The 15,711-nt window shown below is 36.2% G+C and overlaps 1 protein-coding gene across 2 annotated transcripts in view; it reads left to right on the top strand.

The window, feature by feature from the left end:
• The window catches only part of Cers6 (ceramide synthase 6), a 273,609-nt gene that overhangs the window by 191,373 nt on the left and 66,525 nt on the right, over window positions 1–15,711 (top strand). For both annotated transcript variants that reach the window (XM_026389568.2, XM_026389569.2), the window contains exon 5: window positions 12,091–12,141. In XM_026389568.2, the coding sequence (XP_026245353.1) occupies window positions 12,091–12,141 (51 nt within the window). The remainder of the gene's footprint in view (window positions 1–12,090; window positions 12,142–15,711) is intronic.

The following is a 15,711-nucleotide window of genomic DNA, read 5'->3' on the forward strand; positions in this document are numbered from 1 at the left end:
AATTATTTCACATTTTTAGAAGATCAGAAGCTGGGAAAACAGGAAGACAGGCTTGATTAAAATCAGAAACTGATGATCAAAACTTAACTGCCTGCAGATCAATTCTTTCTTTGTAATTAACTCAGCAACTTAAAGGGTAATTTCTCCATCCTAATTAGAAGATAAATAAGATAAAAGGATGTGGCACTCATTTAAAGAGTATGGTTTGATCAGTTGTCTTATTAATAAGTATTGAGTAATGATGAACAAAACTGTGAATCCCTGCTGAATTTTAACGTATAAAAATGGCTGTAAGAAAACGGGAGGTAATTATTTTCCTGAATTAAAATATCATCATCAAACTTTCATTGGAGTTTACTTTTGAAAGTTTTAATCTTTAATACCAAACATAATATAAAACTCAAGCCTCACAGAGGACACATTGGGAGATAGTTACTCACTTTATGAGTTTTTCTCCAACATCATAAAATTGGGTAAAATAAGTTTTTAATCGTCCTGATTACTAACAAAGCTCTCATTATGTTTTTTTTTTATTTTTTTTATTGTTGGTTGTTCAAAACACTACATAGTTCTTGATATATCATATTTCACACTTTGATTCAAGTGGGTTATGAACTCCCATTTTTACCCCGTATACAGATTGCAGAATCACATCAGTTACACTTCCATTGATTTACATATTGCCATACTAGTGTCTGTTGTATTCTGCTGCCTTTCTTATCCTCTACTATCCCCCCTCCCTTCCCCTCCCCTCCCCTCTTCTCTCTCTACCCCCTCTACTGTAATTCATTTCTCCCCCTTGTATTATTTTTCCCTTTCCCCTCACTTCCTCTTGTATGTAATTTTGTATAACCCTGAGGGTCTCCTTCCATTTCCATGCAATTTCCCTTCTTTCTCCCTTTCCCTCCCACCTCTCATCCCTGTTTAATGTTAATCTTCTTCTCATGATCTTCATCCCCACTCTGTTCTTAGTTACTCTCCTTATATCAAAGAAGACATTTGGCATTTGTTTTTTAGGGATTGGCTAGCTTCACTTAGCATAATCTGCTCTAATGCCATCCATTTCCCTCCAAATTCTATGATTTTGTCATTTTTTAATGCAGAGTAATACTCCATTGTGTATAAATGCCACATTTTTTTTTAATCCATTCGTCTATTGAAGGGCATCTAGGTTGGTTCCACAGTCTTGCTATTGTGAATTGTGCTGCTATGAACATCGATGTAGCAGTGTCCCTGTAGCATGCTCTTTTTAGGTCTTTAGGGAATAGACCCAGAAGGGGAATAGCTGGGTCAAATGGTGGTTCCATTCCCAGCTTTCCAGGAAATCTCCATACTGCTTTCCAAATTGGCCACACCAATTTGCAGTCCCACCAGCAATGTACAAGTGTACCCTTTTCCCCACATCCTCACCAGCACTTGTTGTTGTTTGACTTCATAATGGCTGCCAATCTTACTGGAGTGAGATGGTATCTTAGGGTGGTTTTGATTTGCATTTCTCTGACTGCTAGAGATGGTGAGCATTTTTTCATGTACTTGTTGATTGATTGTATGTCCTCCTCTGTGAAGTGTCTGTTCAGATCCTTGGCCCATTTGTTGATTGGGTTATTTGTTATCTTATTGTCTAATTTTTTGAGTTTTTTGTATACTCTGGATATTAGGGCTCTATCTGAAGTGTGAGGAGTAAAGATTTGTTCCCAGGATGTAGACTCCCTATTTACCTCTCTTATTGTTTCTTTTTCTCATTATGTTTAAAAGTGACTTAATTTTGACAGCAATTGAAAGAGTCTCAATTGCAGTATTGAAATGGGGTCCCTATAAAAAGAAGAGAACAGAAATTTTCCCAGATGTTAGGTTTCCACTCACAGGTCAGGATCAGTACCATGGTCAGAGCATCGCAAAGTAAGACTTGTTTTTGTGAAAAATTAAAAAATGAAGTAGTAAGGAGAGAGTTGAAATATAGGTCTGAAAGAGATCCTAGAAATTATTTGGTCCAACCCTTTACTCCACACATGAGCTGCCAGATGACTTGCCCAGTGTCATTCAGTTAGTTCAATGTTAAAAAGACAAAGGAGAGTGGAGCTCCTGTGTCTTCTCCAGGTCTCTCCTTCCTGTCATGTGTGCCCTCTGTTATTGTAGGAATTGGGAAAGTAAGGAACTCATATTTTTCTAGATTCCCCTGCCCTTCATAAAAATGGTGTTCTCTATTCATGTAAATTAAGGTTGTAGGTATTCAGCGGCTTTGCAGGGGTCTGAATTTCTTATTTTCCTGCAGCGTTCTCAAATAATGATAGCATGATATACAATGTTTCCTTTCAACACATCCACTCATGTAAAACCTGTGACTCTCAAGGCCAAATATGGCCATTTCTAGACAGGTTTATTGGAAGTTTCTTCTAGGAAGTAATTTTGGGAATTCTAGTACTGATTATACTTAACATATTTGTATTCATGTAACATCATCTATTACTTACAGGTTTTCAGGTATGCAGGCATGGTAACAAGGTGACATTTTAAAAAGCAGGTCAGATTTCATAAAGTGCTCAATATTTTTGAGAGAGATAAATGTTTTTCCACTCTTACATAATTTCTTTAAAATATCCTTGAAATGGTGACTTTTAAGTAGATAGACCTTTTCTCAAGGTAAATTCATTAAAAAAAAAATGATGGTCTGTGAATACTAAGGTTGCTTAGGCAGAATTGTCCCAAAGGCCAACCCTTGTTCTCTTCCACGGTAAGGATTGTCTAATTAAGCCTTTTATGATGCTACCTCAACAAAGAGTCTTCCCTACTCAATAGATTTGACTCTAGCTTTTGGCTGAGAAGGTGGAGGGAGGAGGGCTGCATCACATGGCTTGTCAGAAAAAATATAGATACAATAATTTGTGTAACACAGACAAACAGATGTATTAAAAAACAAAAATCACCTGAGATAATCATTATTCAGGGAAAATCAGTAAGTAAACTTTGATGAATTTACTGTCATGCATTGTGTGTTTGTGTGTGTGTGTGTGTGTGTGTGTCTGTCTGTCTTCTGTCTAAATACAGTCAACCCTCTAAATCCATGGTTTCAAAATTCAAGGATTCAATAATCATAGATCAAAAATATTTGAAAAAAATCATTTCTGTTGCAAACATATATAGACCCTTTTTCTTGTTATTATTCCCTAAACAATGCATCAGAATACACACACACACACACACACACACACACAGTATTTATATCAGATTAGGGCTTTCCAAAGGGGTTCAGATGCAGTTGCCTGCATCAGTAACCAGCTCACTTCTGCAAAGTATATTAGATTTTCTCCCTCATTTATCTCATTTTCTCAAAAACAGTCTGCATCCAAGTTTTCATCTCAAGATCTACTTCTGGAGAATCCCAAACTAAGAAAATAGGAATCCTATGGTATTGGGCAAGTAGATTTATTTCAGTTTTTCATTATTAGATAAAGAACTATAATGAGTATTCATGACAAAAACCTTTACACATAGGTCTAATTAATTTCTTAGGACAGGCTGGGTCAAGGACAGGTGCATTTGAAAATCTCATGATACCATGTTACCAAATTAGAAAGAGTGTTTATACTTGCAGAGTATTGGTTTCCTTATGACCTTTGGATATTAACCTTTGTTATTTGGCAGATAGTGTAGTTAAACATTTTTGTCTAGTTTTAATCTGTAATTTCACGTATTAAGACATATTGGTCACATGTATTTTTAAACATGTTGCCCGTTTGTATCTTCTCCCCATTTTTCTTACTTCAATCAACTTTATGATCTTTATGTATTATTGTTATTAATCTTTTTGTCATATGCTTTATAAATTGTTTCTCTAAATTGTCTTTTGACTGGTTTTATGATGCTTCATAGCCACTCCCATCAGCATCCTTTCCAGTTCTACATTAGCCTGCACATCTGTCTCCTCCTGCTGACATTTACCACTGTAGCTTTCCATCTCATTTTCTTTCATGTTTTTCATTTCCCTTCATCTCATTTGCTTGTCCTTACTTTCTCCTCTAAACATGGAGTTGATTACTTGATCTGGCCTTGCACTGATTCTCAAAGGGCACAGAGGAGTCTACAACAGAATCGATGGGAAAAAATGGCTTTTTTCAAACTCCATGTTGGTCAGACTCTTGAGGAATACAGCCAGTGTGCCTCTGAGACTGTTTGGTATGTGTGGAGCCCTTTGGATGAGCAGAGGCAGAAAAAGTTGAGGACAATTGGCCAAAAGGTTTAAGAAGGCCTGGAAATGGCACTCACACTCCGCTGCTCTTCATTTCTCTGATAAAACCCTCACCGAGTCCTGTGACTTCAGGGCCCGTCTCCAAGGATCTCCTTCTGCTTCTCTGTTCTTGGCAGATCAGGAGGTTACTTTCTAAATTGATTGTGGAATGTGCTGAAGGCACATGCTAGACCAGGTCTAGAGGATCAGCATTATTTTTAAAGCCTAATCAATACGAAAGGCTGCTATCTTTATATGATGCCATAAGGTCAAGTCCAAATTGCATTTGTACATCACAAGAGCTTTCAAAGCTAATGCAGATGCCACAGGCCTCCAGGGAGAGGTTACCACTCTGCTTTGTAGATTTATAGTCACATGTCTCCTACCCAGGAAAGAAAGACATAACAGGGCGCCTCTTGCATTCTGAGGAGTGTCCCAGGCTTTTCAGCACTGAATAGCAACATCTTTAGGCTGAGAGACAAACATAATTTCTTTGTATATATTTTAAATTCACAAAACATGAAATATATCTTTGTATCCTGTATTATTTTAAAATGTGTATTAAATTAAAACTACAGATTATCTTCCCAAATTGATTTGGTGTATATTCATTTAAATTAACAAAGCCAAAAGTTTCCTAAAAGGATTGCCAATGTTTCAGTGATTTCCAACTATCATATGGAGCTTATATGCTAGGCTCAGGGTGGACAAACAGTGACATTTCCTGGATAAATTTATTACAGATACAGAAGTATTATTTTTTCATATCTGTATCTTATAATAAATCCCAAATACAAGTACAAGGTCTAAAGTTTTAAATATAACTCAATCAGGTGTTTTCAAGTAGTTTTAGTAAAATAGTTTTCTAAAAGGATTTTCAGTGTTTCCATAATATTATAAACATAGATATTAACATGATTAAGGAAGCTTCCTCTCTGGTGTTTTCACATATAATCCAAGCATTCATGTACTTGGGACTTAAACTATGTAGAAAATAGCATGTCTCTTAGACTCTTTTCCTTGAACTGTTAGTTGTGTCATTTGGCCTTTGTGAAAGCCAGGAAGAGGTTTTGATGGAAATAGTGAAAAATGAAATTTTACCTCTAAGATGCTGACTTTGGGTAAAGACCCACACACCCTTCACATCTTTGATAAAGAAACAAAATGCCTGTAATACTTTCTATTATTCATGTTCTTTGGTTAAATCAACATAGTTATTAATTCATAGAAGCTAGTCATTTAACTGCAGGTGCCTACTGATTCTTGTTGGGGGAGAATGTATATATGTGTCTGTGTGTGCATTTATATTTCTTTTCAACCATTTAACACTTGCCTGGTTAGATGCATATCCTTTTCTCTCATCTTTGCTTCAAAATCTATTCTCTCTGTAGGCATGCACTGGCATAATTATTCCAGATGGCAAAATAAAATGATCACACCTGATCTATTTTTATGAGTTCTGTTCATAATGAAATCTCTGCAGTTCAGCTGATACAAAAGGAAACCTGTTAAAAGAGCAGATTTACAGACATTTAAATAGACTTCTCTACTCTTCCCTTAAAAACAATCATAGAATAAATAGCACTCAAGACTTGTATGTATTGTTAAATACAAGTGAAAACTCCAAGGTGACCTCCAACAGTACTCTGGCCTCCATCCTGGTGCTGGCTTTAGGTTTGCTCAAGGTAAAAGAGCCACAGATGACTCCCCTGGGGCTCAGCATTATTGACAGATGAGCTTGCTACTGAGCTGGGTCTCAAGTGATGTGTCTAGGAGCAGATGTACATAATATAGTGAAAAAATCCCATTGTACATTGTGGTTTAGATTGGTTTAGAGGTGATTTTTCATTTGCTATGATATCGCCTGTCTTAGTCCTATTCAGATGTTTTATAGTTTCCTTAAATTGAAATTAGTTGATGTATAATTTAATAGCTGCTAAGTACCATTTTAAGGAATCATCTTATAATGCTGTGCTAGTCAGTTCAGGCTGCCATAGCAAAATACCACTGACTAGCTGCCTTAAATAGCAGAAATTGATTTCTCATCATTCTGGAGACTAGAAGTTCCACATCAAGTTCCAGCAGGGATCAGGGTCTAGAGAGGGTGCCTCTTCATGGCATGTGATAGCTGCCTTCTCACTGTAGTTTCCACATGGTTTTTCCTGTGTATGTGCATGGAGACAGAGAAAAATCTCTTCCTATGAGGCCACTAACCCTTCAGTTTAGGGGCCCACCATTACAGCCATATTTAACCTTTATTACCTTTTAAAGGCCCCACCAACTCCAAATATGGTTATGTATCAGCATATAAATTTGAGGGGAACACATTCAGTACAGATAGGGAAAAATTTTGGATGCAATTTCTGTTGACCCCCAAACCCACTAAAAAATAAATAAATAAATAAAATGCAAGAAGTAAGTCTGAGAGGTCTTGTTAGTGTTTGACAGCATAGAACTCTTCACCCATCTGGACATACAGATTTTTCTGTGGATTGAACCGGATTTGAATATCCTTTCTAAGCCTAGCACTCTATGTTTTTAGTAATAACTAATTACCTTAAAAAATGAGGCATATTTCAAATGCCCATGATGTTTTTCTTTCATTAACCACTTAGTGCAAGAGTGTAGCTAGTCTGCATTTAAATCCCACCTTATCCATCTACCAGGTGGGTAACTTCCAATTTATTAATGTACCTCTCTGAGATTGTTTTCCTATAAAACAATCAATAATATTACCTTGATGTATATATTAGAATGCAGGCTATTATTATTACACACACACACAAACACACACACACACACATACTTACACACGAAAAAATAAAATGGGGGTCCCATGAAAATAGCAGAGAGATCAGTGGAGCAGAAGGGCATTGAGGAGGGAGGGAGAAGGTACTGGAAAAGGGAGGAAAGGTGAAATGGAATTGACCAAACTGTCCTGTGTACCTTGTGTGCTATATAACTTGTGATCTTGAATGGTCACAAGTTGTGAGAAATGAGATGATATGTGTAAATTGCCCTAAATCTATAAAGTACTTTACAACATTACTTGTTGTATGTGCAGATGTGCAGAGCGAGCAGAGGGAAATGTATCTCATAAGCTACTGGAAAACAAAATTTGAGAATCATTGAGTTCTTAGATTTTTCAACCTTTGTAACATTCCCTGGCATTGTAATGCCATGCGGAAAAAAAAGGCAATCTGTTTCTGTAAAAGGTGCTTGAATTGCCATGCGGTTTTTAAACATGTTTTTATTAGTGCATTATAGTTATACATATTAGTGTGGCTCATTTTGATATAACAGACACACATGGAATAGAATTTGTTCCACTTCAATCCCTAGTGCTTCTTTCCCTCCCTCCCTTCCTCTCTCCCACTGTTCCTTTTCCTCTACTATGCTCGTCTTTCTTCTATTTATTTATTGTTTTTTTTTAAACTGGTGGTTTATATATGTACATAAAAGTGAAGTTCATGGTGGTATATTCTTATATGTACATAATTTTGTCAATTTCATTCTGTAGTTCCTCTCTTTTCCTGTCTCTCCTCTCTCCCCATCAATCCCCTTCCTCTGCTCTACTGATCTCCCTCTCTTTTTGTGGGATCTGTCTCTCACCCTTTCTCCCCTTACTTTGCTCTGGCTTCCAGAGGAAAAAAAAATTTAACCCTTGACTTTCTGAGTATGGCTTATTTCACTTAGCCTGATATTATCCAGTTGCATCCATTTACCAGCAAAGACCATAATTTTGTTCTTCTTTATGGTTCAATATAACTACATTGAGTTTTTTTTTTTAAAAAAAAAAAGTACCACATTTTCTTTATTTATTCTGTCAGCAGGCACTGGGCTGGTTTCATAACTTGATATTGTAAATTACATTGATATAAACATTGGTGTAACTGTCTCACAATATTATGCTGATTTTAGTTCTTTTAGATAAATACCAAGGAGTGGGATAGCTGGTCATCTTTTGAGGAATCTCCATACTGCTTTCCAGAGTGGCTGTACTGATTCATAGTCCCACCAACAATGTATGAGTGTACCTTTTTCTCCACATCCTCATGAGCACTATTGTTATTTGTGTTTTTTATTCTTTCCTGCCCCCATACCCCCATTCTGGCTGGAGGGAGATGAAAACTCAATGTAGTTTTGATTTGCATTTCCTTGATTTCTAGCAATGTTAAACATTTTTTCTTGCCATGTACTTTTTTATGCAGACAGAACTGCCTTTTTTTGGTTGAATAAAATATTTATATTATACTTTATTATGTATTATTTAATGGCTTTAATATTCTTACTGACAAGAAGCAGTTTAAAATGGAATACTTTCCCTTAACCAGCTTGCTTCCTTTTATTTTCCATTTCTAAGAGAAGGTAAAATATATGGTTTTGAGAGGCATCTCTTCCACTTTAGAAAAATAGACAAATCAAAAATTATACATTTTCTAAAGAAAATGATTTGATAATAATTTGATGTAGTCTTCTTTACTGTGCACCTCATGCATTTTTCTTATAATGTAGTCATACTCATACATAATAATATGAGAATTTCCCTTCAGTGTCAGAACTTATTATTGCTATTTATTTATTTATTTATTTGCTGGACCACTGAGCCACACCCCAACAGCATAATTTTTAAGGACTTCTAATATAGAGATTGTATTTCTTGTTTGGGAGATCTATAAATAACTCTTTGGTTAATAATGAACATTTGAATTTTACTGCATTTAAGTTGTAAATATTTTTTCTTCCATTAACTGTGTAGCTTTAAAGCCCTGATGGTTTTTTAAATTAATTAATTTATTTTAATTAGGTATATGTGACAACAGAATGCCTTTTGATTCATTTGATTTGATTCAGCACAACTTTTCCTTTCTCTGTTTGTACAGAATGTAGCATTGCACCATATGTGCGATCATACATGTACCTAGGGTAATGATGTCCATCTCATTCCACCATCTTCCTTGCCCCCATCCTCCCTCCCCTTCTCTCCCTCCCCTTTGCCCAAAGTTCCTCCATTTTTCCCATGCCTAGCCCCACCCCCATCATAGATCAGCATCTATTTATCAAAGAGAACATTCAGCCTTTGGTTTGGGGGGATTGGCTTGCTTCATTTAACATGACATTCTCCAATTTCATCCATTTACCTGCAAATATCATAATTTTTTCCCCTTTTAATGCTGAGTAATATTCTATTGTGTATATACACCACAGTTTCTTTATCCATTCATCTATTTAAGGGCATCTAAATTGCTTCCACAGTTTAGCTATTGTGAATTGAGCTGATATAAACATTGATATGCCGCATTACTATAGTATGCTGATTTTAAGTCCTTTGGGTATAGACCAAGGAGTGGGATAACTGGATCAAATGATGGTTGCATTCCAAGTTGTCTAAGGAATATCCATACTGCTTTCCAGAGTGGTTGTACCAATTTGCAGTTCCACCAGCAATGTATGAGTGTACCTTTTCCCTCCACATCCTCGCCAACACTAATTGTTGTTTGTATGCTTAATGATTGCCATTCTGACAGGAGTGAGATTAAACCTTAGAGTAGTTTTCATTTGCATTTCTCTAATTACTAGAGATCTTGAACCTTTTTTTATATATTTGTTGATCAGTTTTATATATTTTTCTGAGAAATGTCTGTTCAGCTCCTTAGCCCATTTATTGATTGGATTGTTTTTGTTGTTGTTGTTTGTTTTTGTTTTGTTTTGTTTTTTGTTGTGTGGGTGTGTGTGTGTATTCAGTTTTTTGAGCTCTTTATATATCCTGGAAATTAGTGCTCTATCTGACATGCATGTGGCAAAAATTTGCTCCAAAAATGTAGGCTCTTTTCTCACCTCATTGTTTCTTTTGCAAGAAGAAGCTTTTTAGATTGAATCCATCCAGTTTGTTAATTCTTTATTTTATTTCTTGTGTTGTAGGATTCTTGTTAGGAAAGTCAGGGCCTAATCTAACATGATGAAGATTTGAGCCTTAGACCTGCCCTTTTAAATTGAGGATTTCAACATGTTTTTAGTCATCAATGCTTTTTGGTAGTATCTGAATATTTTAGCTTTTTATGTTCTTAATTACAATATTATCCTTTCATTTGCATTATGGACTATATAGATTTTGACATCAAATGAATGTGGAAATGATTCTGAAAAAACTGTAAATGTAGAAAAATTTTATCAGTGGAAAAATTGATGAAAGAAATTCATAGGATTAATTCAAATTAAAGCAGTTATATAATATGTAACATTATATGCTATAGATTCATACACTAGAGTTAAACTAAATGTTTAATGTCCTGAATCCAAAAAGCTGGGACCAGAAGTATTTTAGATTTCAGATTTAAAATAATATTTAAATTTTGGATTTTGGAACATTCTATATTTTTTATTTAGACTAGGGATATTGATTCTATAACAGATAAGAAGAATCACCTTCTCAAGAACTTTTATTTTCTCATAAGTAAATTGGAAAAGATAATTTGTTCCATCTATCTCACAGTGCTTGGGGGGCATAACAGATCCTTTGTGCCTGTATTTTTTATTGTTTTTTTTATTTAGAAGTTCATGTTAATATATAGCACTGTCAGAGAGAAGGGTATATGTGAACATGTATTGTATGTGAAATAACTTATTATTCAAATATTTGACAAACAGCTTTCCAGATGACCTGGGGCCCTGGTAGGCCCTCAAATTCACAGTGTCCAGGCTTTTTCCCTTGCTTCAGGTGGCAGGAACCCAGTGAGACACAGACACCTGTCCACTGCTTGTACAGGCGGTCAGATAGCACACCCGCAACCCATGCAGGTCTAAGTGATGCACATCTGATATGCTCAGGGAGAAGCTGGGATTTTAAGAGAAAAACAACAGCCAAGAAGCTTGCAGAGGAGAGGGAGCTCTCTGAATTATAGATTTTTCTGAGTCTCTGGGGGGTCAGATCTCTGCTTTCTTGCCTGTGACTAGAAGGGATGGACATAGTGGAAGAGATTCCTGCTGTATCTTTAGGAGGCAAGCACACCCAGTCCCTGGATATGGGACTGATACATTCAGAAATACTGTTAGGTTTGTTTTAGGTCTTGCATTTAATTCTGTGTTCCTTCTCATTAGCATTCAGAACATGGATGCTGAACTGTCAACTTGAGTATTGATGCTGGGGGATAAACATGTGCCTAGTGCATCATTTTCCTTAGGGGCTTTCAATTAATTGTGGAGATAAATAACTTTATCAGAGAAAAAAAGCAATAACTAATATTTGTATTATACTTTAAAATAGATTCTGGTGAGCTTTGCCCATGCTTCAAAAACATATATATGTATATTTGAAAATAAATCTATATTTATATTTATGTTTATGTTACATAGAGGCAAAAAAAGACCAAAAATAGGTAATACTTCAAGATGGTAATGGTGATGAGAATATGAATTATTTAATTTTTTTGCCCTTTTCTTTATCTTGTGTGTTTTCCTCAGTATATATTATCTATACAACTATAAAAATACAACAACGCATTAAACTTGTATTCTTTGATTAGTGAGATGGGTGATTTACCACCAGTCCTGGCGAGGCTCTGGAGGCTCTGCTGTTGAGACTGGTTACATTGCAGGGATATGTCTAAGTGACCAGCAAAATATAAAAAAGCATGAGGCAAAATGTCATGCCAGATATGACCTGAAACACTACCAGTTGAGTTTAGAAGATGAATCAGAAAGAAGGTATGGTGGGTTACTAGTTGCTTTAATCTCCTTTACCTACTTGTTTTAACAAGTAGCAGTTCTCATGCCAGTAAATTATTGAAATCCCAAGAGCCCTCATAAACATCTCTTATCAATGTTCTAAAACATGTAAAGCATATTTCTTTGTCCTTTTTTTTCAGACCCCCTGGCTGTGGAATACAAGGCACTGCTGGTACAACTACCCCTATCAGGTAAGCAGGCCTTTCTGTCTTCCTTCCCTAACTTCTGCACATCAGTTTCATGGTTTCAGGCCTGGCTGGGCAGCCACTTGTGTTTTAGCCCTGCCCCTAATGATTGATGCTAGACATGACTTAGTGTGGACAATAGTTTTTGTGTTCTTAATGAAGTTCAGAATCAAAGCCCAGTTGCTTTAGCAGATGGAGTAAACTTGGAAGTTTATATTTGCTAAATAGGATGCAATCAGTTCACTGGGTGGACAATTCCTGTTTGTAGCCAATGGGCTTCTCATTATTGAAGGAAGACTGAAGTCTAAGGCCTGCCTTCACCTTAAGCGGGAGAGCTGGAAGAGGCACACTGAGTTCAGTTCACTTTGTAGCTTAGAAGCAGCTTCTGAATATACAAATCAAGTGTCATTTCCTTCAGTGCAGAAAAACGGACTTGTACCATTACACATGGATCATTATTCCTGCAACTCAAGAAAACGTCACTGAAAGTGAGATGGGTGATTTACCACTATGCCAGAAAGGGAGCACTTTAGATCCCTGCCCACCGACACACCTTTGTATCTATGTGTGAATTCAGTGATGTCAGTGTGTGTTGTTGCAATCCCTGATCGTTAATATTTGACCATCAAAGCAGGGACTTTTCTAGAAAATTCTAATTCATTTGGGAATATGTTATATAAGAGAAGCAAATGCAGCTAGGTATTTTGGTGACAAAATAAAGAGATATATTAAGCAACTTTGATTTTCTGAGTTTGGGGTTCTTTTATAGTTATCTCTTTAGAGGCATGTGGGTTTTGGGGTATGCTTAGGGTTAATGTGGCCCAGAATGTTCCACATCTTCTCTATTACACACAGATTCACAGCATGGGCTAGGGCCTGGTATTAGATGCTCCTTGGGCAGGTTCAAAGCTAAGAACACATTAAAATGGAACTCTAATTTGCACTTCCATCTCTTTCAAGTAGTTTATTCAGATTAGAAAAGAATGTAAATAAGCAACATGACATAGTTAGGGGGAGCGGAGCATTCCAGGGACATCTGATAGTGACTACAACAGTGTTAAAGCCAATCACTTATTTGACACAATTGTTACTCTAGGGCCCAACTGCTGCTTTGCTATCTACCTTGAACATTGTCATTTGAGGTTTTCTTTGTATCTTATAAAGGTACACTGAGTAGCACAAGCCATATATATCTAAATTTCCATTTATAAAAGGATGTTAAAGGCTCCTAAAATCCTGAACTGGAATGTTGGCATGGCAGCTACTGTAATGCACTGTGTTTATGAGATAAATTCTGTAACATGAAGGACATTGAGACAAATGCTGTGTGAAATGTAATACCTTCTCTTCTTCTTAACTATACTGTAGTCCAAAATAATTTTCACATTGATGGCTGAAACTGACAAATAGCTCATTTCTGGGAAAATGAGTTGCTAAGATTATGGTCCGAAATGTAGCTGCAATTTATTTAATGGACAGACTATAGATTCAGCAAAAAAGTCTGAGGGTCTGGTTGATACAGCTATGTTTAAGAATAGGAAACATCATTAATATGAAAGGAAAGATTCCATAGGTGCAAATTCAGGTCAAGATTGTCTTCTGATAAGGCATCATTTCTTAACACTGGATAATTCAGTATAAAGCTCCCAAAATCAAGGGCAGATTCATGATCTCTTGTGGGAACAGTTATAATCTTTGATAAATGCCATATATGAATTTAAAAAGGCTTTTTGTATGTATGGTAAAAAAAATTAAGCAGCATTAAATTACCATGTATGCAAATACAGGGCTGTGTGTGTAATTGTGTCTCTGTAAACATATATGGTAGGTTGCAGGTCAGAGTCAATGTCAATCCTTCAGAGCACTTTCAAAAATTGAGCATGTTCATGAAGCACATTTGTTATATCTTTAGCATACATACTACATAAGTAATTAAACATATATTTAGATGAAATAGTAGTGGTCTACTTCAGTTTTATTAAGGACACACATGCTCCTTTTGTATAAGCATGTGTATTTGTTTTGTATGTAATAATTTTATATATGTGTACATTTTTAAGATTAAAATAATATAAATTTGCATTCAACTGGCCCTTGTATAGCTTGTAATAAGGAACACAGGTTGGGCATGAGAAGCCCCTCTGCAATGGTCATGGAGACTCACTAGCTATGAGACTTGGGTTTGGCCTTTTAATCTCAGTTAATTAATTAAGCTATTTTCTGCCAACTGTACAATCCTTTAGAACTTTCATAAGAATCAAAAAGTTAATATGTGAGTGAGCTTTGCCAGTTGCAGAGCAACCCATGGAAATGGTAATTATAATGTGATGTTCTATTTCTGAAGTTTCTGGAGATGAACTAACTTGTCGTTATGACCCTTCTGGGGCATTTTTCCAGGTAATGGTGCTGAGTTAAGGGAATCTCATTAAAACTGAAATTTGACCTTGACTCTAAGGTCAAATTCCAGGGCCCTATTTTCTTGGCTGCATTGCTACCAACATCTGCCCTGAATACCCATCCTTCATTGCTAATGCCTTCGGTTTATAAAAGGATAGTTCAGTGACAAATAATTTCTCTCAAGGGTGATGCCGAGCTGAAGAAAACCTTGATGCTTGTCTTAGTCAGTTGAGGCAGCCATAACAGAATATCATAAGAAGTGCTCATATACATAAGGGCTCCAGTCTCATGACCTGATTACCTCCCAAAGGTCCACCTCCAGATTCCATCACATTGGTTATTAGGCTTTCCCATGAATTTTAGAGAAACAAACATTTGGTCCATAGTAATGCTCATTCACTGTCCTTTAGAGTTAAAGATTGCTGATTAGAAAGTGTCCTATCCTGTCATCTACTCTATTGCAAAAATTTGAGAGGGATAGTCGCTTTTCTTGATGCCCATTCATAGTGATGCTGATTAAATGAGTGACAGCTTCTTGTGATAGTCAACTTGTTATATATCATCAGGGTACAGAACACATAACTTTAATTGCACTGACTGTGTATAGCATTACTTTGTATGCAGGGTATGGACATGTTTGCCTGATGATACTCAGAGGTTTTTCACTCATTCTGATAATGGAAAACATTTCATTACAACTCAATTAAAACAACTCAAAACAGCTCACCAACATGTTTTTGAAAATCATGTTATGGATTTAGACTTCATTGTCTTTCTGAGCCCTCCCCCTGATTCCTGAACCTCTGAGGCAATTAGATAAGAGACCACCCCTTGCTCCACATTTTACAAGTAAGTAAGGCCCAGTTTTATACCTACAATTCTGTGGAGCTGGGCTTCTATCTCAGATTTCCTGGCTGGTTGCCTAGTCTGGTATCTCTTGGCAGTCTTCCTATTCCTCTGATCTTTTAATAAATATTTTTGAATCATTCTTTTTGATATTTTAAATGTACTGAACATTTCCTAGTAACAAGAAAGCTTCCTGATTCATGCAGAACTCGAAACTATGGCTCGGTGACCCACATAATAATCCAGTTTCTATCCTCTGTACTATTCGAGGTCCCTGTACTTTGTACTCTGACAGCAGCCATAGGGGTTTTGTTTGTTTTTTGTTTGTTACAT

The sequence above is a fragment of the Urocitellus parryii genome, chromosome 1, assembly GCF_045843805.1.
Source record: "Urocitellus parryii isolate mUroPar1 chromosome 1, mUroPar1.hap1, whole genome shotgun sequence".
NCBI lineage: Eukaryota > Metazoa > Chordata > Mammalia > Rodentia > Sciuridae > Urocitellus > Urocitellus parryii.